Genomic DNA, 14,497 nt, shown 5'->3' with positions numbered 1-14,497 from the left:
CTGACCAGAAACTCATGAAACTTCCAAAAAACTTTCTGGAATTCAAATGGATCCACTGTGTACCCGTGTGATTTGACAATTTCAGTGGGTATAAGATGCTCAATACACTGATCAAGATTTTTCTGATTTTTCTTTTCCAAGGATACCCCTGGGCTGCACAGTGCTTTAGAAAAGAGCTATGAATGAGCACAGCATTTGACTGCAACTCTTTAAAGTAGCTGTGTCATCTTCTAGGACTGTTTCAGGGTTTTTTTGGTTCTATATCCTATAAAATTTTCTATCAAAGAACCTGGGTCTTACTGTAAAAGAAACAAAAAACCTTTGGATTCAGAGAAGATTATTTATAATTTTACAGGTATGCTATTATTATATTTAATATTTAGAGTAAGATCTAAGAAGATACACTTCAGGAACTTCTGAATGCCACCTAGATTATTTCTGCATTCCACCAACACAGTGGGAATCACTCTTTGGGCATCCCTTACACAATTAGACATAAACATAAAACATGAATGGAAAATTTATACAGCAGAATGTTAGTGTCCCTACACTATTTGTAATTAAGAACCTTTCCCTTTAATTCCTCACTTGAGAATGAAATACATGCTCCACAATCATATATTAAAACAGAATAGACACAACTTGAACTTCTCAGGTACATTCTTATATTTCTACCTGGAAAACAACCATATGTAAAATAATTTTATAACAGAAGCATCAATAGCTACAATAGCTTATTTTAAAAAAATTAATTGCCTTACTTGTCCTCTTTTCACCTTTAGAGACTGGAACTATCAACAAGATCATCTGTACTAAAAATACACTGCATCTTGGAAGAGACTTATTTTGCTCATCTGTATCATTGTTATCAAAATCAGGGCTTTGATTAGGGCTAATAATCACATCCTCTGTAAGAGATTACTTTGTATCTCAATGCTTCCTTCTCATTTTCTCATTTCAAAGGTAGAAACAGATGCTTTTCATCATAAGGTAAAAGGAGATGAAGACAGCTATAGCAAAGCTTAGTTTATTCTACTTCTTCAACATACAGGAACTATTAAGCGCTGACATCTTTTCATCTTTAGAAGTCTTAAGGAAACATTATTTTCCAGTAACAGATATTTTTCCAGTGAATCTCAAACTATTATCATTTACATGAAGAGGCCAATAGGAGTCATGGCGGCGCAGTGGTTAGAATGCAGCATTGCAGGCTAATTCTGCTGACTACCAAGGGTTTGATCCTCACCAGCTCAAGGTTGACTCAACCTTCCATCCTTCCGAGGTTGGTAAAATGAGGACCAAGATTGTTGGGGGCAATATTCTGACTCTGTAAAGCTGTAAAGCACTATGAAGCGGTATATAAGTCTAAGTATTATTGCTATTGCTATTGATGACTGAGCAGAAGAAGCATATTTCCCCAAAGCTCAGCTCAACCTATATCCACAGATATCGTAGAAAGCAGGAATAATAATAAGATACCTGTAGAACACTTATACATTTGTAGAGTATCTGAGGTATTATTTTTGCAGAGCTGATTATATTCTAATTTCATAATGTAAAGCCCTAAAGACTTGGCTATTCACCTAGGTCTTGGGGTAGGGTTGCTGGGACTCCCCTGGTTGTGATGCTTTAGGTTTATTTTGTGGCTGGATTGTCATCTTGTGATCATTTTGTAGTTACTGTACACATTTTGGTTAGTTTTTTGTATTTTGTTTTTTAATGCTATTTCATTGTTGTGAGTTACCCAGAATCAGTTGGAGCTGGGCCGTATCCAAAAGGAATAAAATGAAATAAACACTGTAAGAAAAAAAAATCTGGGGAGGATAAATATAAGAAACATTGAAGAAGATGTCAACCAATGCTTTCTGAGATTATTATTATTATTGATCATCGCAGTCAGCCAGATGTTCAGACTGGATTTGGCATTTTTGTCTACCTATTGAGTCCTTACCAAGGACCTGGGATAGGCAGATGTGGATGTTTGATGGTATTACAGATATCGTCGCAGGATGGAAGCAGTTCCTAGTAAGGCCGCCTTTTGCAATTGACTAATGGTGAATTTGTCAATGCCAATGGTGTTCAAGTGGTGCTCCAGTTGTTTTGGGATTGCACCCAAGGCGCCTATTACTATTGGTACTACCCTTGCTTGCCTTTGCCACAGTCTATTTCTATTTGTAGGTCTTTGTATTTTGTTATCTTCTCCAGTTCTTTTTCATCTATTCTGCTGTCTCCAGGCACTGCCACGTCCACTATCCAGACTTTTTTGTCTTTCTTATCAACAATTAAGTCCGGGGTGTATTTATATTATTATTATTATTATTATTATTATTATTATTATTATTATTATTATTATTATTATTATTAGTAGTAGTAGTAGTAGTAGTAGTAGTAGTATATCATTACAAGGACTGTTTTTTATCTACAGTTATTAACATTACAACTGACTAAGTGACAGGAACTGGGCTAAAGTGGCTATGGCTTCTGAGGTGTGGCAAGCAGCTCCAGAGCCATGCAGTTTTGGAGCTCCTTGCTGCACCACAAGGTAGGGTGAAGAGGGGCCAAAAGGGTAGGGACATAGGCAGGAGGAGGAGTTGGAGTCAGTCCCTCACCTTACTGAAGCTCAGGTCTGTGAGGAACCAAGACTGGAATGACTTGGATTGGGGTGAAACCTTAACTAATGATCAATAAAATGTACTTAATGACTGCCAATTGTCAGGATTGCAAAGTAACGTGGCCACATGATGTCTTGCTTTATAACTGCAGCACTTAGTGACCAAAATTCTGGTCCAAACTGTGACTGTAAGCTGAGGCCTACCTGTATGCAAAAAGATCCTACTATTTTGGAGGACCTACAGGGTTATTTTAAAAGATAATTGCAGAGACTGGGGAACACTTTGCCACCATAGTAGTTTCAATTGAAGTGTGAAGGCAAATATTTTTATTAATTTACTCACCAATTCATTAGCTTGATCTATTGTAAATACACTGCAGTTTACTTGACTGGAAATATCAATGTTTGCATCGGTGAATGAAGAAATAAGTTGTTTACATTCATTCTGCATTCGGGTGAAGGGAACAGCAATTTCATCATAATAAAGATGCTCAGAAAGAACACCAAGTAAGCGTGACAGGACAGCATCGGCCACTACTTTATTTTCCTGCAAACAACCAAAATTTTACATTTTAAATGAAAATGATCTTAAAAGGCATACAGAGGATTAACTTATTACAAGTACTGAAAAACCTCTAAATGATTGAACTGGTACTTATTCAGTTTCATGATTTAAAACAAAAGTACAAAGAACTGGGCTGGATAAGTATTAAGGAACTTAATACTTAATATTGATGTACATCTAAATAAAAAATGAACTTAACCAGGTATGTACCCCAAAAAGCAGCAATGTTTCAAATAGCCACCTGCTGGCTTTCAATCTCAAATGATTTTGGGAAGCACATTGCAGCATGATAGAAAAGTTTATTATTCACACACAAACATTTAAATGCTGCTATGTGTATTCTTAGAAGACTGTTTGGGTACTTTCAGCCTCTGTAACTAAGGTTATGAATTACAGTTCTGTCAATTCCAGTCAACCTGAAAATTATCTCGCATATGGATTGTTATCTACTGATAGAAAAAGGCGTTCTATCTGAAAATGATAAGCTTTATTTAAATAGAGGCAGAAATGGTTTAAGTTGTAGAATATATGTTTCAACAGCGGTATTGTTCCTACCTTCTGCAAGGCAGCCCACTCACAGATTACTAATGCAACACTAAACCTCTGCAAAGCTGACTTGGAGTTCAGGTGGAAAAGCAAGAGCTGGGCAAGTGATTCAGCTGGTTTGATTTCTTGGGAAGCAGCATTCACGCTTGGATCACAAATACAGCAGCAGAGTGCTCCGAGTAATCTGGAACAATATATTTCTGTTAGTTGGGTTACAGTGTTTAGGGCAATCTAACTTGAATCACATGTCTTGACTATAGGTTTTCTCTTGTTTAACATAAAAGGTTTTCAATAATAAACTGACTTTGCTGCCATCATCCGAGCTCTCATAACAACAAAATCTCTAGTTGCTGGATCTTCAGTGACACTTTCGGCACCAGCTATGTATTCTTGTACCACTTCTTTGGTCTGGGTTTGACTTGGACGCATCTTCCCACCTGACTTTTCCTGTGAAAACAACACACCTGCTGTTAAAATAGGGTTACCTTTTTTATATACATGGCTTTTCTTTTTATATTTGGAACAGTAATATTTGAAATGTATTATTTTCATCACAGATGAAATCTATGCAGTAATATAACAGGTTCCTAAATTAAATATAATATAAACATTTTCACTGTCTCTAATTTTGGAGATGATAACTTCAAACACAAGCATATGCATGCAGATCTATAAGAGCAGTAACTGCCTTAACTGCCTCCAGTTTCCACTTCTGTTCTAATGTACTGAAATTATTAAAACAGCACTTGTTATTCAACTGCAATTGCTGGCTAAAAGGCACTTATATTCTGTCCTGATGTGGACAGAAGAGGAAGAATGCAGGTACAAAAACATTATCAGACAAAAGGCAAATATGGATTTGCTTTCCATTTGCAAAGTATAAACAGAGATGAAGCTTCATTTGCCCATTTGAGATATTTATTCTTTCCTTCTTAATAATTACAAATGCCTCAGGCTCCCCTCCTTTCAGAAAAAATTAAAAGCTGCGATACTCGATTTTTTAAAAATCTTTTTCCTTCCAAGCCTAAGAAAAGGAGCTATTCTCCTCCTTGTCTGAAGCTTAAAATTTGACAAACAATAGATTTTTAACCTGGATATGCATCTGAGTGAAATCTGTATAACCTAATGAAAGTATAGTATATAATATAGAAAATATAGTATAATTTCAGTTAATTTCAGAGGAAAGTGACAAGGGGGCCAGGATGTACCTCAAATCAAACCACTCCTAGGTCCCATCTTTGTAACCAACCAAAAACTGGACAAAACTGTCCTCACATTTGACCATTTCACTGAATTTCAGTAGAAGCACCTCAAAGTGGACTGTACACCCAATGGTATTACAAGATAGCAAATAAATGTAAACACTCCTCAGTCAACTCAGACAAGAGGCAAGCAGAAAAAGCTTTTGAACTGATAAACAAGAACAATCAGGAGGGAAATTATATGGTAATTAATAGCATAAGCTTTCTAAAGATATAGAGAAATAGATTTTTTGACCGACAGTCTGTGTTCCGATGTAAATGGTGTGGGTAAGATTTTGCATCCCCTTTCTCCTCCCTCTTCTTTTCTGCCCTGAAGACATAGGAAGACCTATCCCTCCTGTAGATTTCCCAGAATACATCTAGGCCAGGGGTGTCAAACTCGCGACGTCACGCGACGTATCGGAGCTTTTCCCCCATTGCCGGTAATGGGGTGGGCGCGGTTTTGTCTTGATGCATCCGGCCCGCGGGCTGGCAGTTTGACACCCCTGTTCTAGGCAGTGACTCAAAGTAGGTCATTTCAGCAGTTAGCTAGCTTTTGATGTCAACAGAGGTTATCCATCAGACTGGCCTCTTAACTGGGTAGCTGCAAAATGATGGCTTGATTTTCCCTAAACTATTTACATGAAGCCTAGTGGGAACTTGGTAAAGGCAACCTTCTACTCACACAGATCAGGTAGTGCAAAACATAGGATATTAGGGATATATCATCACAGACCGAATCTGAAAGCAATGGAATGGAACCTGCTAATTATTAGTCCATCTGTTTGCTACTTACTAGAAGTATTTTATTTATTTATTTATTTTATTTAGTTACATTTATATACCGCCCTATTCCCTGAGGACTCAGGGCGGTTTACAGGAAATTAAAAAATCCACCATACAAAAGTTAAAAAAAACCAAATTAAAAAATATTAAATTGACCCTGTATACTTAAAACCCCAATTAAAAATTTCTCCTCAGCCTGGGCCCGAGAGCTCAAAGAGCCAGGTCTTCAGGCCCCGGCGGAATGATCGGAGGTCGGGGGCAGTCCTCAGCTCCACCGGCAGCTGGTTCCAGAGGGCAGGCGCTCCCACTGAGAAGGCCCTATCCCTGGGTGTCACCCGCCGGCAATCTCTCACCGGCGGCACCCTGAGCAGACCCTCCCTGTGGGAGCGCACTGGGCGAAGGGCGTTTGATGCCGGCAGCAGGTGTTCCCTCAAATAGCCCGGTAAACTAGATGCAGGACATAAACCTAGGAATCTACTGAATTGGCTGGGACAATAAGACAATGGTGCATCATGGCAGAGGAATAATCCAGTTTTAAGGTAGGAGGTCAACAGTTTTATGTATTATTTATTTATTTGGCATATGGCAAGTATCTTATAAATGGTCAAATCCCACACAAGGGGCTCTGTACTTAGAGACGGATGGCAGAAAAAACCCCAGACAATCTTCTGTTAGTGGGAATACCAGAAAGATAAGATCAAGCCATTAACTAATGTTACCTGATAAATAACCCTCTCTCTGTCTGTTAGGATACACAGGAGAGAAGCTTTGAATTTTAAGTTGAAGTTTACAGTTGGCAGTTGCTGCTTTTCTGCTTTGTTATCTGTAATATTATTAAAGAGCTGCATCCTAGATTCTGTCTACTAGTCTTCCAGTTCAGATAACAATCTCGGTGCAGCCTGACAGTTGCTATGGATTAAGATGTCATACAAAAATATCTCAAGGCACTTTAAATATTATGTAAATTAACCAATCAGATCTCAACAAAAGGTTAAGCAAGGCTATGCATTAGCTCTGTTTAACTTTTTATACAAATGGCAATCTCTAAAAAGAGAAGAATGCCAACTGTTTAAGTGAGTTAGGCATACTCCTGTATCTGAAACTTTTCATAAGATGTATAATCTATGGACAAGATGCTTGCTTTTTTATGCTCTGCTATGCTATGAAGCGGAAATAATGTTCAATTTTCAAAAGTACTAGAGACTTAGTCTTATTCTATGTGAAAAGCAGGTTGCATATTGTAGACTTAAAGAAAAAAACACTTGGCACATAATCAAAGACACTGCATCTTTTTCCAGTAGATAAAAATATTTGAAAGTTGTCCAGGACTTTAGTATTTTTAAAAGATATGTACTTGCAATGTATACAAATAACAGCAGCAAATAAATAAAAAATAAGATATTCAATATCATGTTTAAAGAAATGTAGAGGAAACAAAACCAGGTAGTGTAGCCCCTAGAACAGGGGTCTTCAAACTTGGCCCTTTTATGACTGGTGGACTTCAACTCCCAGAATTACTCAGCCAACAAGCCTGGCTGAGGAATTCTGGGAGTTGAAGTCCACAAGTGATAAAAGGGCCAAGTTTGAAGACCTCTGCCCTAGAAGCTTATATAAACACTACAAAGTTAGTCTGAGAGTCAATAGCTACCATATGGCAGTATCTCAAACAACACAGCACATGTGGGTGTTATGCTGCTGCCCCCTTCCCAATATCAAATGCAAGTTAGCTACTTGATTTAGTACTTGGAAATAAATAACACTATATTTATATATTAAGTACTATTTCCTATAGTGTCTATATACAAGTCATTTTAAACGGACCAGAGTATTACATGCCCAAGCATCAGACCAGTGTTTTTTCAAACTTGGCAACTTTAAAGACATGTGGGCTTCAGCTCCCAGAATTGCCACAGCCACCATGTTGAGTAGGGAATTCTGGGAGTTGAAGTCCACAAATCTGGAAGCTACCAAGTTTGAGAAACACTACCTTAGGCCGAGGGAAGGAAAAAGTTGATAATCTCTTAGTGAAACAGTGACATACTGTACAGGACTCTTTGGTGCCAAATTGGGGATCTCTATAAGAAAGACAATGCCTATCCAGCATTACAAATATCCCATTCAAACAGGTATACGTATAGTAGTTAAAGCAATACTTTGTTTCTTCAAGTCTGACCTTCAGTCTGGCTTTCACCTCCAGCAACATATTTAAATCAATAGGCAAATGAGAAGGCTGCATCATCAGGCAGAGCCAAGCTCCCATCCATGGACATGCTGCAGCTACCACATACTGTAAAGAAGCTTTGCTCAACAATTCAAGCCACACCTATTAAAGAGAAAGAAAGAAAGCATCCATGGGCAATTTAAAGATACTTACTGATCTTAATAAGTAAGCAGCTTAACAGTGAAGCCTATCTAGCACACAATTATTTTGATGTGAGTGGTAGCAGTTCTTTTTCAGGCTACAGTCAACTTTGGATGAAAAAACTAAAAAAATGTCGTATCTGTAAAACTGTCATCCTAAATAGTAAGTAACATTGACAGAATATTTTTCCTTTCTCTTTTCTATTCTCAATATTCTCAGCCATTTAAATAATAGACTGTTAATAATTTTTAAGCATGTAATAGAAACATCAATATGGAAATAGCAAAATGTACCATGATTTATAACATAGTAAAAAGGAGAAAAAAGATACTTGTTATTCAATGCAATATTCTAAAACTATTATAGAACATTATTTGTTCTTTAGTGAACAAACTATATCCAGACCCTTCCAATTTCAGTTCTACAGAACTGTATTTCATGCATGATGCTCATGAAATCAAACAATGTTAAAACACAACCATCAGAAAAGATACACAGATTTATTAATAAGGTAAAGCAAATGGGACACATACCTTATGTATTAATTCTAAAATTTCTTGGTTACTTTCCAAAATACAGAACTGAAAGATATGTCTTAACATGTCTTGCAAAATGGGAGTTAGCCATGTTGCAGAAGTCTAACAGCAAAAAGGAATACATAAAAATTATTTTAATTAGCAGCAAATTGATTTAACAAAGCAGGTAAGAATTACCATACTGCAATATTTCAAGTTTAAATCAATTAAATTACTCATCTGCACTATATTAGTACTATTTTAAGTACTTTGTTGTAATAATGAAAAATGCTTCGAATGTGCTACAGAGAAAATAAAAGTAAAAAACAGGATTTCTACATAATCACAAATTAAGTACAACCAAACTTCCCTTGCTCCTGTACTCTAATGATAGCAATTACTCACCTGATCTTGTGTAGACAACAGAGTAAACAGAGTTTCTAATGCTGCTTTTCGGACAGAAGATATTGTGTGATGAAGAAATGGCCACACACGTGGTACAAGAACTGTGAGTGACTGCTGATTACTAAAACAAGGTAGAGGAACAATAAAGATAAAAAATGACTCAATAAATTAGTCAATACATTTTGCAATGCATATTCACATTTACAGATTGAAACATTATCATTATGTTGATACAAGTCAGCTTATGTATCCTACTAACATCTACCCAACTGGCAGTAAGCAATTCAAAGAATTACCTTATTACTATTTTTGCAAGCCTATTTAATGCTTTGCGAAAGTTTTTCTCCCCTTAAAACTACTCTAAAAATGTATAGGAATGTAAAGGAATTAGATAAATGTGGAGAACTAGGTCCTAATTCACCATCAGTCATGGAAGCTTTTTTGATTTGGGATCTCTCAGTCCAATATATATATATATATTAATCCCATTTATATCCCGCCCTTCTCCGAAGACTCAGGGCGGCTTACAATCTAAAGCACAAATCAATGTGCTTAGCAATAGCCTTCATTCTATGTATATGCCTGCTTATTAGGGCTTTCGCCCCCCCCAAGCGGCATTATTATATATCCCACACACGTCGTTTGTTCTATGGAAAGCTGGACTAGAGTGATATTTTACCTTGAATGTCTGGAATAAAGGCAAGACACATATCTAATGAACAATGAATGCATTTTATGTAAAACCAAAATGGGAATACTTATTATATTGTTTAAGGATATAGAGAGTAGAACAACTGCAGATCACAGGAACCATGGTTCAAAGTAGTATGAATAAATTTTGAACTCATTCCATTTAGCAATGGTGAGGCAAGCTAAGTCTTTAAAGAAAAATATTCAGAAAGAAATAAAAAATAATTGGACTGCACATTTAATTGAATAAGACTTGATTGGGCATGGATTTACAGGAGAAAAAGAATTGTTCAAGTTTGATTCCCAATGTTTATGAAGAATGAAGCACAATACCCCAGATAAAATTGCATGTATTAAGTGGTCACAAATGTAGATAACTTTTAAGGGAGGAAAAGTAAAATGGATGGGAGGTGACCTATCTCAATGTAGGGGTTTGGCTGAAATGATCGTGAAGTAAAATTCTATACTTCATATCATTTTACGGAATTTCTCTTTTTATAGACATGTGTTGTTTTCTCCCTGTAGGGAAAGAAAGGATTCTAGCAATACACGTCCATTATTTATTATTTTTTTACTGATTCAATTTACAGTGACTCTGGGCAGCTGACAAAATAACAAAGGTGACTGAAAAAAAACAAACCATCAACTATGCAACTCTCCCCAAACAATAAGACGACATACACTGAATTGCAGTTGAGGGCCCTACCAACACAATAACTTCTCTGTGATGGGGCTCCTTAACTTCCTGACCCACCTACCCCCATATCCAGGATCACAGCCAGGTTTTTAAGCGTTTTGATATATTTGGATGATCTTGGGTACACTTATGCCGAGTATAGGAAGATGAAGTAGAGGTGAGATTGAACGCATGACGTCATGTATTAAAACAAACACATTATCACTACTGTTTCTATCACACAATTCAAAACAGCTAAGGCAATATTTACCTGCACAAATGTATTAAGTATCCATTTTGCCAGCTGAACAAAAATAAGGTTGGTGACCCAAGATGAAACAAGGATTTTCAACTATAAAAAGTACATAGATTACCTGCATCTTTGGACCTGAGAATAAGTTAAAAGGGATGAAAGGAGGGTCATGATGCTGTTTGTGGAAGCTGTCAGGTCATCTAAATCGAGAAGTGCATCCCAGAGTATATTAAGAATAAAAGGTACCTAAAACATGAGCAGAGCAATGAAAAATGTATGAGGTCAAATATGGGACACTTGGGACTTCCTCTAGAACCAAGCCAGTAAGTACAGAAATATTAGCCTTTCTACTTACTTTCTCTGGCTGGAGGTGGACAAGACTCTCTACCACCGGCACCAGAGATGCTGCGGCAACGGCTCTAACATCATCATCCAAATCTTGTAGTCCTTCAGTGATTGCAGGCAAGACTTTAGGTAGTAGTGTTTCAATCAGATCCTATAAAAGTAAGATCTGTTAAGCCTAGGATCCAAGGATAAAAGGGATTTGGGGCCTGCAGGGAGAACTGTCTTCCAGTCCTCTTTCATGTTCCTATCATTCTATTCAATAATGAAACCAACATCTTAAAACGGATAGGCCAAGCATTAAAAGTAATCTGGAGCCACCTCAAAATAAAAGTTTGGAAGGTTTCTATACATAAACGGAGGTTTATTCATTTTTTTAAAATATCCTCCTTCCTTCTCCTCCCCTAAAATGAATGTATGTCAACTAGATTCATACAGTACATTAGTTGTAGCAGTAAAATGGAAATTGAAAAATGAAGACTTGAAAAAAAACAACACCTGAGATTATGCCAGTCTAAAAGCTTGCTCTGTGCCTGATAACAAGACAAAACAGTAGAGCATTCACTGGAAAAAAAAAGACAGCAATCTTATCTGCCTAAGAATTTATAGAAAATATCCCCAAAAGGAAAAATAGGACGGAGCTGAAAGTCACAATGTTAATGTTCTCTGGCAAATAAAAGAAGAAAGAAAATAAATAGGGAACTTTTTCTGTTTTTGTGTAAACTATCACTCAAATTAAATTGGTTTGGGACTTTGGGGGATAGAATTAGAAGACTATTTCATATTTCTTCTCAAATAATAAATCCTCTTATCAACTGTCTGATTAGCCAATGTAAGTTTTCTGCTGTTCCATAGTTGCTTGAGCTCTTAACCAGAACACATGAAAATTGCCGGTTGGACCTGTTTATTTATTATTAATAAAGCAACCATTAATTTATTCTTGGAAATGATTTATGTGGCTCATCTGGAATATTTGAAAGATTTTTAAAACTAACTGAAGGTCTCAAGTAAAATAAATTTCATCATAATTATTCCCCTCTATGAAATAATAGGATAGTCCACATATGGCCCCAAACTCCTCAGATTGTATCTCCAAAATTTAGCAGCAAAAAGTGGTAATATTTTTTTGTTTTCAAAACTAAGTGAAAGGATGATAGTAGAAGCTCCACATTTATTTTTTCCTCTTAAACACCCCAAACTAACATTTTATGTTAGTCACAAGACCCAACTATGGTCTTTTCCATAATTTAAAAAGGAGTTATGAAAAGGATTTTAAGAGTGAAAATGTACATGGAAAGCAAATTGTTCTAATTCTCATTATCAAGGTGTCCCCCCCCCAAATGGATGATTTCAGGTTTTTTGCAAGCAAACGCATAGCATGGTTTATGACTTATATAGCTTTGCATGGTTTGAGACCTCAATAATCAATGGAATGTATCCTTCCATGGGTAACATCCACACATCAAAATAATTAACTATTATACAAAATAGGGACGCAGTGGCTCAGTGGGTTAGGACACTGAGCTTGTCAATCAGAAGGTCGGCTGTTTGGTGGGTCGAATCCCGAGTGCCGCGTAACAGAGTGAGCGCCTGTTACTCGTCCCAGCTTCTGCCAACCTAGCAGTTCGAAAGCACGTAAAAATGCAAGTAGAAAAATAGGGACCACTACGGTGGGAAGGTAACAGCGTTCCGTGCGCCTTTGGCGTCTAGTCATGCCGGCCACATGACCACAGAGACGTCCTCGGACAAGCGCTGGCTCTTCAGCTTTGAAACGAAGATGAGCACCGGCCCCTAGAGTTGGAAACGCCTAGCACGCATGTGCAGGGGAACCTTTACCTTTACCTATTATACAAAATAATGATTTTTTTTTAGTTCCTTCTCAGTATATTCCTCCTGGGATTTCACTCTTTAATTTCAAGCTTTCTGTTTTTCCCATGTTTAAATATTTAAAGTTACTCAGAACCATTCTGAGTATAGGTAGCCCTTGAGTTATGGTTGTAAGTCTAAGTAGTGGTTATAAGTTGTACATTTGTGGTGGTGATTATTAAATCCATTGTTTGTTATGGCATGATTTTGCTGAAAAGCAGAAGTACACGCTGATTCTTGGCAACACTGGTGTAATATGTGGTCATGGGACCAAGGGCTACTGCAAACAGTCATAAATGTCACCTGTTGCCGAGTCCCTGAAGTGTGGTCATGTGACTGCAGAAGCCCCTCTCAAAGAATCTGAACATCAGATCTGGGTGAGAGGTCACCTTTTTTAGGCAGGCCATAACACTGAATTATCATAAGCTACCGATCGTAAATCAAGAACTACCTGTAGTTTAAGTTTTGTTACATTTTTTTTAAAGCTTCCATGTCCAATGTTTGGTATTAGCATTTGTCATCTATCAATAAATTTTACAAATGGGTTCCTTTCACATGTAAATTAGTCTTATAACTGCAAAAGTCGAACAAAGCAACAAAAGTTTGAAGAAAGTTTAATAGTTACCTGACGAACTGCTAAAGCATACTTTATCCCTAGAAGGCCTCCATGCCTTACTTCCCACTGCTCTTGTGTAAGTAATTTTAGCAGGATAGCAACAGTTTTATGAACTCCACTCTCATTCATATGTTTCAGCACTACTCCCAAAGTTTGAGCGCAGGTTTCTCGCACAGGTGCCACTACCTGAGATTAGAGAGAAACAACATTCTTGTAGGTGCCATTTTTTAAAAAAAGGGTGCACATAGAAGCTTTGAAGGTACATACTTACTTCATCTGAAACAAAATCACCAAATCTGTCTAAAGCAAATACACAAAGAAGTCTGATAGCCAGATCTTCCAGCCAATCTTGGTGTTGTTGAATCATCTGTTTAATTAAAGAGATTTTAAATTGGTAACAAATAAAAATATTCCCCTTTGGTATGAAGGCTCTCATAAAATCAATTAGTTATTAAATATGGAATTAGTATTAAATGATGCATTATTTGGTTGTCTTGATAAACTTTCAGCTGAAATTGTTAGAGATAACCAGTCATGGAATAGGGAAAAGATAATTCTGTGTTTTTCTATTAGATTGCCTTATTATAAGGTGCACCGTGAAAGGTTACTTTGTTCCTGAGAAATTATATTTATTTAAAAAGATAAGGACTTTTATATTATATGAGAAAACACACTAACCAAACTCCATCAATGAACAGTGCTAGAGAATTAGTCCAACTCTGAAGTGGTAGACTAGATAGCATACTAGCTAGAGAATTATGTTCCCCAAATTAAAAAAAAAGAATGAAGAGGAAATGGTCTTCTCTATACAGCTTTCACATTGCCATGCTAACTTTTATCTGAATTTGTTTACTAACAAACTCCGTGAAAGGAAAGCATAAAAATTTACCATCTGCTCACCAGCCAATACACACAGTGATATAATCGATTCTCCAACACATTTTACTTTGTGTAGAAAGCCAAGTAATAGATACAGAATCTGTATCTTATGAAAAACTCAATTAACACAGAAACATTCTGAAG

The 14,497-nt window shown here is 36.8% G+C and overlaps 1 protein-coding gene across 2 annotated transcripts in view; it reads right to left on the bottom strand.

Annotated features, from left to right (window-relative positions):
- BTAF1 (B-TFIID TATA-box binding protein associated factor 1) overlaps window positions 1–14,497 on the bottom strand; it is a 69,798-nt gene that overhangs the window by 25,366 nt on the left and 29,935 nt on the right. For both annotated transcript variants that reach the window (XM_081328876.1, XM_081328877.1), the window contains exons 10-19: window positions 13,746–13,841; window positions 13,484–13,660; window positions 11,006–11,146; window positions 10,772–10,896; window positions 9,032–9,152; window positions 8,645–8,749; window positions 7,923–8,072; window positions 4,027–4,169; window positions 3,732–3,906; window positions 2,955–3,158 (exon numbers count right to left, since the gene is read on the bottom strand). In XM_081328876.1, coding sequence (XP_081185002.1) covers window positions 2,955–3,158; window positions 3,732–3,906; window positions 4,027–4,169; window positions 7,923–8,072; window positions 8,645–8,749; window positions 9,032–9,152; window positions 10,772–10,896; window positions 11,006–11,146; window positions 13,484–13,660; window positions 13,746–13,841 — 1,437 coding nt within the window. The remainder of the gene's footprint in view (window positions 1–2,954; window positions 3,159–3,731; window positions 3,907–4,026; window positions 4,170–7,922; window positions 8,073–8,644; window positions 8,750–9,031; window positions 9,153–10,771; window positions 10,897–11,005; window positions 11,147–13,483; window positions 13,661–13,745; window positions 13,842–14,497) is intronic.

Source organism: Vipera berus (assembly GCF_964194415.1).
Source record: "Vipera berus genome assembly, chromosome: 5".
In the NCBI taxonomy this organism is placed as follows: domain Eukaryota; kingdom Metazoa; phylum Chordata; class Lepidosauria; order Squamata; family Viperidae; genus Vipera; species Vipera berus.
Note: the sequence above shows the minus strand (reverse complement) of the source record. Positions and strands in the feature narration are given on the sequence as shown.